The following is a 14,752-nucleotide window of genomic DNA, read 5'->3' as shown; positions in this document are numbered from 1 at the left end:
TATATGATGATTATAAACTGAAAATAAAAAGGATCAATTACATAGATATTAGGGTAATTTATGACATCACGCGCACACACACGATGGAGCGGAGTTATGGGTGTATGAGCGGACTACACGTCAGTTCGAACGAGTAGTAACCAGGAAGTGGCTAGTAAGCTAGCAACGGATAATGAGCAGCTGAAACTCTAGTATTTTGACAGGTCGGTAACCATTTGTTCAATGAACATTAAGCTTGAACTGCTAATTGGCCCTGTATTGCATTAGCCGCTGACTAATTAAAGCCACATTATATTGCGACAGTCGGTCGGTTTCGCTAAAAACTAACGTTAACGTTACTAGCGAGTCGCGTGCAGCCTGCAGCTGCAGGCAACGTTGCATTGCCGGGGCGTATAGTAGCGAGTCACAAACTGAATGTGCTCTTGGTAAAACAGTTGTCATTGATTGCTAACGTTACTTAAATTGAACACGCTTTAAATGGAAGCTGAATTATATTATAAAATGGTCGGCGACGTAACACCTTTTCTCCCGTCACACACCAGGTTAACGTTAACCTAACTGTTAGCTAAACCGCTTATTTTAGCCTGATATGACGTGAACTGTAACGTTACCTACCGTATGCCACAGCAGGCTCCTACAAGACTTACAACAAGAACAATCTGTGATGGATATTATAAGTATGGCCATAATTTGCACATTGCTAACATTACTTATGATAGTCTTTTCCGGTGCTTTGGTCAAATCAAAACTACACTCCTTTGTGAGTTTATTTACACAACGTTAGCTAAGAAACTAATGCTGTCTAATATAACAGCAGTAGCTACAATAAAGCATACCTTCATTTGGTCAAGTTCTGGGAAGTGTTTCTTATATTGTGTCTGCCCGATTTAGCTAGCTATATCAATGATGGCATACTAAATATTGAAATGTCTGTATTGTAGTAATTGAAAAGCACCACACCGCAGCTTCCAAAATAAGCATTATGTTGAATCATCACCTCTCTGAAACCGTTTAAAAAACAACAAAAAACTCAACATTGTAAGGGTTTATGGCAGGACTGGTGTATTAGACTGCATTAGTTTTAGCTTGGTGTACCAAATAAACTGGTAACTGAGTGTAACTATAGTTCAAACAGAAAAGGTGTAAAACCAGTAATGCCTGTATGCCTGGTGTTTTTGTTAGAACTCTGTAGTCTATACCCTGTCCCTGATTGACAACAGGCCAACTCACAAGAAATTCAAGTCGATTTCATGTCAGTTTTATATATATATATATATATATATATAATGTGTGTGTGTGTGTGTGTGTGTGTGTGTGTGTGTGTGTTGTTAAAAGCACAAATGACTTGGTTGTACTGCATAAGAAAGCGCTGTTTGAAACAGACCTTCAGTTACCTTTCAGTTTTCATTGACACTGCTACACAGAATTAGACTATTAAATCACTCTTTTTTTCTTTTTCTTCCCTTCTCCACTTGTCTCCAGCTTCAGAAGGGCAGGATGGGCAGGCAGAGGAAGAGGGTGGTGACTGGTGAAGCTGCTCCGCTTCCGAGGAAAGATGAGAAGCCCCCTGCATTTCACCGTAAAGAGAAAAAAAAGAAAGTTGATATTGGCAAAGTCTTCATCAACATCTCCATTGGACTTTGCATATTCAGCCTGATATGGTTCTTTTATGCCCTCTACATGCGGTCCAGCCTGGCCAAACGGGTGGCGACCCTACACCCATCACCTCCTGTCCTAGATGCCAATTGCAGCAGTGCCAAGGTCTCTCCAGAGAGGTTCTGGGGCTCATACAGGCCTCAGGTCTACTTTGGCATGAAAACCAGGAGTCCCAGGTCAATTGTGACAGGTAGGCTGACAGAGTCAAGCTGAAGTTGCTCAGTACATTTGTGGCGGAACAGTTACAGGAAAAATCCAAACCGAAGTAACTATTGTACAGATCAGATTCAATTTGTGAATCTCTTTTATATGAACCAGTATACAGTACAAAGATTACCTTGATATGCAGTATGATATGAAATTGTGTCCATATTTTGAACTTGTTGGCTATGATGACATAGCAAGTTAAGGAGCATTGTTCACTCAGATTAACAATGAGTTTAAAAGATTAAAACCATCAAAAGAGATTTGTCTAACCTTGTAAACCCTACTGATTCTGTGCAATACACTGAGCTTTATTTAAAATTCTAGCAGAGTTCCTAAAGTTCCTAAAGATACTAAATGTATCATGCTGAATTTTGAGAAAATGTATATAAACGGAAGCATCTAGAGCATTTTCATTTTATGGAATTGTGCAGCCATAAAATGGTGTTTATCTGTGTACACATCATATAGCTTCAATGAATTGGAATAAGGCAATAAAACATATATACAATACTGTCATAGTGTGAAATAAAGTTTATTTTTTTTCCAATGTAGAAGCTACTAGAGGAGAAATAAAACTGAAGAACTGGATGTTAAGTGTATCACTATATAACCAAAATCCCAAACAATATATAATCTTGTATCACAACACAAGTATTGTGCTGATATAACAATTACAAAAAGTGACATACATTAATAGTTTTACAGTGGATTTTAGGCTGGATTTCCCTTTTAATATTTAATTTGCTTTCACAAAATATTTGCTTCGTTGCATTAATCACATATTGAATGTTTAATTGCACTAGATCAGGGAAATGGTGGGAAGCAAGCCCAGGCACTTGTCAAAATCAAGTAAATTTGGCCACAGTTTCTAGGACTGTTTACCCTGTCAGCCAATTTGGATGACCAATATTGTTTATTAGTTGACAGCACAAAGTGCACTACATTTTCCAATATTGAGTAACAACATTTAATTAAGCACTGCTGTTCTCAAAACCCAGTTGGCCGGTAACATGGTGCATGTAGCCAGTGAGTGTGGGACTTACCTTTTTATGCGAAACTGTTGACTAGTTATTTTCCAAATGACATTGTTGTGCATCATTTGTGCTGTACAGTACAATACCAAATAACTTAACTTTCATCTATATCCCCAGGTATGATGTGGATGCGGCAGTTTTCCGACACCGATGTAAACCTGAGGCACACTTGTGAGCAAGGGGATGGTTTGCAAGGCTATGGCTGGATGATGCATGACGGGATCAACTTTGGTGTCCAGGAAATCCTAGACAACGATTTCACACTAACTACGGAGTTTGTCAAGAAGATGGGAGGGGGTCACGGAGGAGACTGGACCTGGAGGATCACTGCCAAACAGCAAGTGAGTACTGACTGTTTATTCAGCCTTATGAGCAGATGTTCCCTCATGTGACCCAAATATATTTTCTTTAAAATGTACCAAGCAATTGCAGTTATTTCTTATGTTTAATGATTTTTGTTTTAAGTTTTTTGATAACTGTAGGCTTTTTTTTCTCTTTACCCACCAGAGCTCGGCCCCTCAAGCGCCTGTCATCTCTCTGATGTTTTACGCAGCAGCAGACACCCAGGGCTCACTGGAGGCTCACGTTGAGGATAGAAACCGCCTCGCATCTATCACTGGTTTCTCAGAGGAGCTTGGAAACTTTAAGATCACCTTCCGAAAACCAGTTACCGGGGAATTATCCAGTGCCAAATATGCAAGGTAAATGCATAAATACAGGAGTGAATGGAAAGTTAGGTAGCAGTTTTAAAAGAGAGTGATCACTGACTGCCAGTGCTCAGTTTTATCAGGAGTTTAGATATGCAGCAATTGACAATTAGGAATTGCCTGCAACAATATGAGTTAAATATCTATGCATAAAAAAGCATGTGGTAATTTAAAGTGTAAATCATATAAAGAAGAAAAGCACTATTCCAATGACCCTGGAATCTGGAAGTCTGTTGGACCTCTCCTGATTCCCAGCACCACGTCTTTGGATGATACTCAGTAGTAATGTCATGTTTTACTGCTGGGGTAAATAGGAAATCCAACCGCTAGATGGCAGCAAAAGCAGGATTCTCAGCCTTTGTTTCATCAATTTGTTAATCCAAAAACATTGGAGGAATTAGATTTTCTTAATTCTGAAAGTTTTATGAACATACTGATATGTAGCATGATATATATTATATATAACGTTTGAAAAGCCAAAGAAAAGCAGGCCCTTTCCATAAGGGCTTTAGTTTTTTATTAGTGAAGGTGTCCACCTTCAATAAAGAACTGTTGTTTCAGTATTTTTTGTACTGTGGATCAGGACCAATATTTCACACTTTCATGAGGGCCAGAGAAGACCAGCATAGCAAAATAAAAAGGTACAGTATGCACTGATAGAAATTATAAGAATTGTTGAATTATTAATTAATTGTAGGAAGATGGGTGGGGAAGTGTAAGTGGGAGCTTAAAGTAGATTTTACTCTGACCGTTTTTATTAATTTTATGAAATGTCATGAAGTCGCGGTTACACGACTGCCGAGCTGTCCGCTCTCTCTCCGCTGTAAGGATGAGCAGCTGGAGCAGTTAGAGGACGTCAATCACTGGCAAAGTCATGACAACCAAATAAACAACAGCGTGAGTACAACGTCTCCTCAGGCAGAAGGACAATCGGGTACGAAAGCCTCCACGGCTGCGTTCCCATGGGTCACGCAGGTCTCCGGGCACTGAATTTGCTGAATTTACTGTTTATCTGACCACAAATGAGACAAGAATTAGCTAGCTCGGTCATCCTGTTGTCCCTCTGCCTCACGCCCCACTACTGGGAGATTACTTCACTGGGAGGAGAGCGGGCGGCAGCTCAAGTCAAGTCAAGTTTATTTCATCCATAAAAATTGAAATTACAGTGCTCATACCTGCCGTAATGCCCATAAAAAGATAGAGCATAAATACAGTACAATAAATACAGTACAGAAATTATAAAAATGTGCTTGTTGTGCTGTCTGAGGTATAAAAGAGAGAGTATACCGCTTAGTTCGTGTCAGAGGCCTTAGCCTACCACTACGTTCCATACCCCTGCCAGTCAAATTACTGTGAAGAAGGTGACCTGGGTCACTTGTTATTTTCTGTCATTTTTGCCAGGCGGTCATATTCTTTATCCACTGTATTTAACTCTCCCACCATTTTTCCAGCCCTTTTAGTCACTATCAATCCTGGCCTTCTCAGTTGCTCCAGCATTCCCACCCCAACTCACCACACAGTAACTCCAAACACTACATATCACTGACATAAAAAACATTCTCACCACTTCCGTATTCACCTTAAAGGACTGCAACTTCCTCATACAATATACATGTGGACTTAATTTTTTCATCAATAAGTCAACATGATCAGACCATGTTAGCCTATCATTAAAAACAAAGCCCACATACTTGTATGTGTTCAGCCTTTCTACTACTGAACCTTTGATTTCCACTGCCTTAGTTGTCATCTTATTTCTCCTGTATCAGTTACTAATTCTTTAGTTTTCTTAACGTTGAGTACTAGGAAATGAGTGTCACAATAATCAACAAAAGCTTTTATCTCATTTTGATAGTGACTATAGTCATCATTTTCAAATAATCCAAGGAGCACTGTGTCGTCAGCAAATTTAACATCTTGACAGCTTGCCTGCTGTGGACGGTAGTCTGCAGTATAAATGGTAAAAAGAGAGGGTGATAAAACAGTTCCCTGAGGTGAACCTGTGTTTGTCATGATCTTGTCTGACTTAACTTTTGAGTTCAGCTTAACAAATTGAGACCTGTTCTCTAACAAATTTTAGAATGAAATAGATAAATACACCTGGAACCTTCATCATCAAAAGCTTATTTACAATGATGTGTGGTTGTATCGTATTGAACGCTGAGCTAAAATCATAGTACAGAATTCTCACACACCGTCCCCCCTGCATCCAGGTGAGCATAGACACTGTCCAGTTTACAGACAATAGCATCCTCTGCCCCTCTCCCTTTCTGATAAACAAATTGGCAGGGGTCAAGATAATGCTCCACATGAGGCTTCAGACTATTTAACACGATTTTCTCACATACCTTCATAGCTATGGAGGTTAGAGCCACGGGTCTTAGATCATTCATACGCTCAACGGTTTTCTTTTTAGGTACTGGTATTATGCAAGATTGTTTCCATAAATCAGGTAACACTAGCAACTCAAATTCAGCCAGCGCAAACCCCAGCGCCAGGGATCACAGCGGGCTGGTAGCCAGTGGCAGGGTCAAACCTGTGTAAAGAAAGCAACAGAAAGTTTTCTGATCCCGCAGGGAATCGGGGGCAGCTCGGGATCACCAAACGTTCTGATAATCCTAACCCTTTTTTTCGCTGCTGAAAAAAACACAGTTAACAATAGTTTCTTGTCTTTCCAGCTACAACTATCTTCAGACTGTCTCTCCTGGCTTGGAGAAGCTGACTGACATTGTGAAGCAAAGTCTGAACCGCAGGTTTGTCTACAGCCCTCCTTCTGGTGAGAAGAGGCATTACATAGCTATAGACACCTACAAGCCCCCCCACCACCAAAACCAACAGAAACCCGCTGACACAAGGAAAGAGATTGACTTTGTCGTTCACCAGGTGACCGTCCAGACGCCATTCCAGATCGAAGTTCTGTTAGAGTCTGGGAGCTTCCATAGCCGTCCCAACCAACTAGTGGGCTCAATCATGACTCAGGAGCTGGAAAAGAGGAAAGCTGAGTTTGACTCTAAGTTTGAGAAGACCTTTGGGCTTGAGAGCAAAGGTTTTAGCCAGGCACACATTAAGTTTGCCAAAGCGGCACTCAGTAACATGTTGGGTGGAATGGGATACTTTTATGGCCAGTCAGTGGTACAGTCGGTCTACAATGAATACCCACTCCTGTACCCTGAAGGCGCTTTATTCACTGCTGTACCATCACGGTCTTTCTTTCCTAGAGGATTCCTTTGGGATGAGGGCTTTCACCAGCTGCTGCTGAGCAAATGGGATCCCCAGGTGACAAGGGAGGCTATTGCCCACTGGATAGACCTGATGAATATGGAGGGCTGGATTCCACGTGAGCAGATCCTGGGAGACGAGGCTCGCAGTAAAGTCCCAGCTGAGTTTGTAGTACAGCGTAACGAGAATGCCAATCCACCTACTCTTTTCTTAGCTCTTCAGGAACTTATCGAACAGCTCTCTTCAAATCCAGAGAAGGCAGCATCTCAACCGACCTTGCCTTTCCTCCGGCGGCTCTTCCCCAGACTGAGAACCTGGTTTGAATGGTACAACACCACCCAGACAGGGCCCCTACCAAATTCTTATCGTTGGCGTGGACGTGACAAGGACACTAATCTTTTCCTCAATCCCAAGACCTTGACTTCTGGGCTGGATGACTACCCTCGGGCCTCACACCCATCAGCTGATGAGCGCCATGTGGATTTACACTGCTGGATGGCCTTGTCCTCAGGCATCATGGCAAGTATAGCCCGCCTTCTAGGGGAGCCGCATCAGGACTATGAACTCTCCCACCAGGTGCTCAGTGACAACAACCTGCTGAATGAGCTCCACTGGTCAGATCAACTTCATGCTTTTAGTGACTATGGCAACCACACCCAGGCAGTGTCCTTGCAGCAGGAGAAGGTGTATGTGCCTCCCGGACAACCTCGTCATCAGTTCCCTGTGGCACGCCTTGTGCGCTCAGTCCGCCGGGCCCCCAAGCTGCAGTATGTTAATGCTTTGGGTTATGTTAGCTTGTTCCCTTTCTTACTGCACATTCTTACAGCTGATTCACCTAAACTAGAACATATCTTCCGTGACATGAGAGACTCAAATAAGCTGTGGACACCCTATGGCCTACGTTCAATCTCTAAGGCTGATCCACTGTATATGAAGCGAAACACAGAACACGATGCCCCCTACTGGAGGGGACCAATATGGATTAACATCAACTACTTGGCAGTCAGAGCCCTGCACCACTACAGCAACATAGACGGGCCATACCAAGAGAAGGCAGCTGCTCTTTATAAGGAACTCAGGACTAACCTCATCAATAATGTTTATAGACAGTATGTTGAAACCGGGTATATCTGGGAACAGTACAATGACAGCACTGGCAAGGGCCAAGGAAGCCATCCCTTTACCGGCTGGTCATCCTTGACAGTATTAATGATGGCTGAACAGTACTGATTCAATAGATTTCATCGTTTTCTAAGATATTGGCCTTCATTTATCTGGATGTGATTGAAACAACAACATGATCAGGTGTTAAGATATATTAATAGGTCTTGTCTGGTTGATTAAACTCAACAAACTGTAATTACAAGATCCAGCTGAAAAATAGGCATTCATGATCACATTTCCACATTTAACCTTGAATTAAAATACCAGGTTTCACACAAGTATTCTTGGAAGGGCGATTTCAAACAAGTGTAAGTGCAGCTACCCTGTCTTTGCTGTATGTATAGCCATTAGTCTAGTCCTTCAGTTAATAATTAAGATGCATTTAGGAAATACTTAATGAAATCATTTCCTACATGCAACTTCATTGCGTCACACTGCAACGTTTTTATAATGAAAATCAAGACAGGTGATTACTTTATTTTTCGTTAATATACAGGAAACCGCTTGTTCATCTCTCTGAGGGATTGTTCATGCTTACACACTATTTGTGTGATGCTGTAAATGAACAACTCTTATCAGATTTGTCACAAGTCTCTATCTGGGAAAACATGCAAGGGCCATTATTCTTTATTGTGCCATTTGTCTTTAATCATAAAGTATGTCCTAAATTCTCTGTCTTAATGATTGTGGTCTTTTTTGATATTTAATTGTTTGATTTTAGTCTTATAAAAAGTTCTATGCAGTCTTGCTCAACATTTCTAAAATTACTGCTTCTTAAAGCAGCCACCAACCTGTTGGCTGACTGGCAAGAAAATACAACATTGATTGGCATTGGTTTTGTTTTGTTAAAAACAATAAATGGTTTAAATATTTTTTTTTTTTGTCATGCTGTACTTTTTCGTTAATGTTGGTGTAAGCATTTTTTAAATTAAATCTTAGCCTACAATCTCTGCTTGAAATGCAGTGGGCCAAAAAATGACCTTCTACCTGACCTGTCCTTACTTTATAATTTGAGCTTGGTTTTTATGACTCAAACCCTAGCACACCTTCACACAGGGCGCTTGTAATTGGTGATTATTCTACAGCCACTGATTTGCTGTGGATAAAAGCATCAGCTGACAGTAATCTTTCTTTGCAAACACTATTGATAATTTCTTGTCCTTAATTAACTAAAAAAGAAGGCTGTGAACAATATATGTATAAACATAAAAAAAATACAGTTCATTAATACAACTGGTTGTTCCATGTTACAGTGTTAAAAAATGCTAAAAGATGGATTTGAAACCTTTTCCTAGATGCACACAGGTACAGTGTTTATTCGTGTTGCTGTTCATCTACACTATCGACCATGAATAGAAAACGGAGACATAATGTAGCTTCTAATAAATGTGGTAAAGCTACGATCTGTGGCTTCACAGCCTATCTGCTGTTCTGCTAACTGATAGAGGCACTATTTTAGCCATGCAATCTTAGTGCACCATGCTAAGCCTTCAACTATACAACTGCACATCTAGTCCATTCAAAGGATTCATAAAAAGTCTGGAGGTTGGAACCCAGTGGTCATGCACACAGACTGAGACCCTGTATCAGTGCTCCCAGTACCTACGTTTTATATCTGGTGTCAAAGTATTAATAAGAACATTGCCACTGTATCCCCCGGTGTTACGGTAGATACATGTACTGTAAACGCACATCAGTCAGCATTACGAGGTTTTGAATGTGTGCACATTTTATATCTTGGATTAGTAAAGTTGCTCTTATTGCTGAAAGATAAAATCCCACCATGGCTCCTTTTTTCTTGTATTTTTCAAATATTTCTCATACTTCAAAAATGCCTATGGGTGAATATTATCCAAAATAATACAAATAATAATAATAATCTAAAAGTTGTATTATTTAATGCATTTTTGACAGTACAGTGGAGAGCCGGGGTATTCTATCCTCATACCCAATGTACAGCTTTAACAGTAGGAATTTGATTTGCTTGAAATATTAAGCCAACATTGTTACCTGCCTCCAGTTCCAGATATTGACATTGGTATTGACATACCCTGTTTTGCATGTAATATGAAGTATTGAAATTACAGAACATTTGTATTCAGCTTGCAGTCAGTCAACTCCTCGCACGTTCAGTACAGATGTCAGTCCTTTGTCAGTCAAAACAGACAGTAGCTTCAACACACGGTGACCTTAAGTACAGCAGCCCTGTCCTCTCTCCTTTGTTGGATTGCACATTCCAAGGCCTCTAGCTGACGTCAATCTGCTTTTTCACATGGTTTCCATGGAGCGCAGTTGCTGTGAGGACTTGGTGCTTAATTAGCTAAAATCAAAAGGCATGGAGAGTACATGGATGTCAAAATCTTTTCACTCCTTGACGTGCTGGCATACATTCACACACCAGCGGATACAGCGGCAATGTTCTTATTAATACTTTGACACCAGATATAAAACGTAGGTACTGGGAGCACTGATACAGGCTCTCAGTCTGTGTGCATGACCACTGGGTTCCAACCTCCAGACTTTTTATGAATCCTTTGAATGGACTAGATGTGCAGTTGTATAGTTGAAGGCTTAGCATGGTGCACTAAGATTGCATGGCTAAAAATAGTGCCTCTATCAGTTAGCAGAACAGCAGATAGGCTGTGAAGCCACAGATCGTAGCTTCACCACATTTATTAGAAGCTACATTATGTCTTTCAGTTTTCTATTCATGGTAGATAGTGTAGATGAACAGCAACACGAATAAACACTGTACCTGTGTGCAACTAGGAAAAGGTTTCAAATCCATCTTTTAGCATTTTTTAACATGGTGACATTCATTTGACTGAATCATGAGTTTAGATCTAAACACAACTAACGTATGATTTATCCATGTGCAATGATTGCCTTCGGGCTCAGTCCTGAGAGACACAAGCTCATCATTTGACCCTTTGACCTATTAACGCAAAACACGCTATCAAGGGATTTGGACACAGATGAGCCATATCCTCTGCCTTTCGCTGTTTCTCTCAGAGGAAATGGATTCCACATCCCCTCCATGCAACTACAGTCGAAATGCATTTATTTCTTTGAAGAGTGCGGACAATCTGTGTGACTAAAGCACTCACTGCGCAATCCATCCCCCTCACCCAAGACCCTTTTTCACAGTGAGATGGGATAATAGCCAAACAGCATCAGAGCTAACTAATGTGACTGCATAATAAACAGATGAGTCAGGGAGTATTCATTTGCATATCATCCTAACCTTATCAGAGCTTCTATATAGTGAATATTTTGTGATTGCCTACTACCAATAGATTTGCTAGTGACTGCAGTGAGCATGGAGAGAATGCAGTGTCCAAATGGCTGTTGCTCGGTGTTGAAATAGAATATTTTTATGATGGAAATCATTATACATCTGCAGAGTAATTATAAAGTTGTCTAATAGTTGCTGGAAATACCCCCCTTGTAGCACTGACTGCTGTATTGAATGTAATTACTGGGAACTTATGCTAGAGGGAGCTAATTAATAAGGCATTTGTGAGTGTAAAAGAGGCTTTTTGAATACAGCTTAGCTATCATTTTACTTACAATGGAGAGCTACTTAGAATTAAAGCGGTATAAGTGGATAATTATGCTAATGGCTCAATTTGGATTTAAGATATGATGGCAGGCTGTATTTCTAGATGATCACTGCTTCTGCATTACAGTGGCTCTCACACAGGTTTTCTGTGCGTATGTGGGCTTATATGTTCATATCATCTCACTAGAGATGTCAGATGTTTTGTCCTGAGGCCACAGTATTGTGTGTGCGTGTGCGTGTGCGTGTGCGCGCGCTCCTCTGACACAACTTTTATGCCTCCCATACACATAAACAAGGCCTTTGGGCAAACTGACAATGAACTTCTGCTCCTTGTGACGTATGCATTATCCATTTTCTGTCTTTGTGTATCCCTCAAGCTTCATGGCTATGAACTGTTTAATGTGTCAATTTTCATTAGCTCACTGCATGTTAATGTTATTCGTGGAACTCCGGCTTTGACATCACTGCCCTCCCAGGACAGCGTAACAGTGTTTGTTCTCCCTAACATCAAAACATCAAGCCGTCCTTCCTCTATTTAATTCACTTGCCATCAGCATCATCATCCACACTCACCTAATTGCTGTTTATACTTCATGTCTTTTTATAAAATACCCTCCAGGATCCAGCATCTCCAGCTCTCTGTACCCTGCCTTTGCCCCCAGAAGCTTGCTGTTGAGCACCAAACTTGCCTCAGCCAACATAGGTCTATGTATGTTATGTAAGGCCCACTATAAATAGGTTCACCCGGGATCTTTTGTCTTTACCTGATTCGCTCTTAGCCCAACAGTTTTTATTTCTGGAGAGAGCTGTGGAAGCTAGTGCAATGTAGAGCTGGCCGTTTCCATAGTTACTTTTGTTAGCTGCAAGCTCTTAACATTCTTCATCTGTTTTCTTACATGTCTGTTGCTAGCTATTTGTTTGAATCTGTTTGCATTGCATGGCCCCTTACTGAGTGCATGTTACTCAGTATTAACATTGAGATCCTCCATACATGTCGTGGTGTCAGAAGATAGGGGAAAGGGGCAACAAATAGAAATCAATGTGTGGGTGCAGATGAGTCAGAGACTAGAATATGTAGACGTTAACTTCTGTTGGTCAAAAGTATATGCAATTAGTCCCATGTTGCTTGATAATGATTTTGTGTAGGGGATTATTGAGCTTCAGTCTAAAGGGGATTGTTGTTGCATCCGTTAAAGCACATAACCTAGATGAATTCATTTTGACACTTTATCTACTGTTATAGCATACCACCAGTTATTTGGGAGTGAAGGCATTCTTTAGTTTGAATCAAAAATATGGAAATTACTGTTCTATTTCACGGATTTCTCTTGAACATGTCCAAGCCGTTGTGTAACAGCAGGTACAGTAGCTGGATCAGGCCCAAGAATTTGACTGTCAGAGTGCTGCAAGCATGTATCCAGCAGAGAAGAGGGCAAGGTGGGAGCCATGCGAGTGCAATGTGTGTGGAGGAGTCTGGGGGCATGGTTAAAGAAACACTGGGGCATTCCGCAATCACGATATGAGAGCTGAATATGATTCTCACCCATCCCTGTTGTAGAACCAAAGAGTACAGGCGGCTGGGGACCAAAGTGGGCGAGTGCGAAAGTATTTTTGGATTGCACGGGAAACCTGCCACACAAACAGCAGCAGCATCGGGGCCTGGTACCGGGCTTCCCTAACCCACTCCCACTCTCAGAGGAAGAGCAGGAGAGAGATGTTCCTTCAAAAGAAGAACCACGCTTCCGCTGCTTTTATTTTTCTTATTTGTGCTATTTTTCTTTCAATTGCCCAGTGTTTGAAAGATGATGTAGTATATATAACTATGCAGAGCTCAACATGACAGAGAAGAGAGAGAGAGAGAGAGAGAGAGAGAGAGAGAGAGAGAGAGAGAGGGAGAGAAAATAACGAACTTGGCAGCTGAGGCGAGTATCTTGTATTTATAGAAAGTCGTGTTTCCGGCAGAGGTTTCTGTGGTTTTAGCACTCCCAATCCATTTTTGCGGTGTCTTACAGGCCCTATTGTATCCAGGTTTAGATTGAAGATGTTCCCTCATCTAGCGCCTAGGGGGGAGATTTGACTGTGAGACATGTCAGAATGTGATTTGGGGGAGGCAGATGGATTTCTCCGGCTCTAGTCCAACCCTGGCTTTCTTAGGATTGCTCCAAAAAATCTGCTTTAGATCCACAAACTTAAAAAGGCATTAGTCAAAAGTACAACATAGCACTTGAGGCTGAATGTAAATGCGTGTACTGTATGATCTATATGCATTTCATTACTATATGGATGCAGGCAAAGCTGTAGCCTACCTTGTCTTTTTTAAATCTCAGTTTTTCTATTTATTTTTCTTGTAGATCCAGTACAGTATTTCCAGTATAACCTCTTCAGATCATGGTAGGTTTGGAGTGCTTTTTTATTTCAAACAGTAAATGGCAGCCTCTGCATCTCAGTGGATTTCCTGGTATGGATAATGTTCTTCTATTATTTACTCTCAACAGTGTGGGTTGCATAGTTTGTTGACAAAATGCCAAGGCTTTGAGACTCTAAGGAGCTACTGTACATCAAGTGAGATATATTTCATTTTGAATTAAGAATTATTAAGTACTAAAGGATTTTTAAAAGTTTTTTTATGCTGTTGAGTAGTAATGTGGGTGTGACAGAATCAGCACTTCAACACTTCAATTCTTATTAGCTTGAGACAACAGTTAGTCTGGGTTTTAAAGGGCTAAGAAAACTCAAGCTGTACTGTACACTTAATTTACTCAATTTAGGATTTAGTACACTCAATTTAGGATCCCTATTGCAAATCCATAGATGAACAGAAACTGGCTACTGATTTTCAATAATGGGTGAAAGTCCTCCACTTACCTGATTTGGCTTACACCAGAATTACAATTTACTTTTCAGGAGAAAAGCAATAGTTATAACAATAACAATTAACGAATAATAACTGTGATTTTGCCAGCATTACTGCTGAATGGCCTCTGGTCACCTCTGGTCTCTGGCTGAGACTTGAGGTCATCGTCACATGGGGATTTGAAAGTCTAAATTCTAACATAGATAGAACCCAAAAAGATGGTATACGATCCATTGATGTACCTTTAGTTTATGTCAATAGCTTGACTGCTGCACAGTTTTGCAAAATCAACAACAAGCCACAGCTTGTTCATCCTTACATTTGTATCAGCTTTGTCTGAAGCTGAATT

At 40.8% G+C, this 14,752-nt stretch overlaps 1 protein-coding gene across 2 annotated transcripts; it reads left to right on the top strand.

The window, feature by feature from the left end:
* The first annotated feature begins 94 nt into the window (after nucleotides 1-94).
* On the top strand, nucleotides 95-8,861 carry mogs (mannosyl-oligosaccharide glucosidase). 2 transcript variants are annotated; one of them, XM_039797487.1, is made up of 5 exons: nucleotides 95-203; nucleotides 1,483-1,846; nucleotides 3,015-3,238; nucleotides 3,405-3,598; nucleotides 6,283-8,861. In XM_039797487.1, exons 2-5 carry the CDS (start codon nucleotides 1,498-1,500, stop codon nucleotides 8,051-8,053), a joined length of 2,538 nt encoding a protein of 845 aa, XP_039653421.1. In that variant the 5' UTR covers nucleotides 95-203; nucleotides 1,483-1,497; the 3' UTR covers nucleotides 8,054-8,861. The 2 variants fall into 2 exon arrangements, with proteins under 2 accessions (XP_039653421.1, XP_039653428.1); XM_039797494.1 differs by lacking the exon at nucleotides 95-203 and adding an exon at nucleotides 656-677.
* Nucleotides 8,862-14,752: the final 5,891 nt, after the last annotated feature.

This window comes from Perca fluviatilis, chromosome 1, assembly GCF_010015445.1.
Source record: "Perca fluviatilis chromosome 1, GENO_Pfluv_1.0, whole genome shotgun sequence".
Taxonomy (NCBI): Eukaryota; Metazoa; Chordata; class Actinopteri; order Perciformes; family Percidae; genus Perca; species Perca fluviatilis.
Note: the sequence above shows the minus strand (reverse complement) of the source record. Positions and strands in the feature narration are given on the sequence as shown.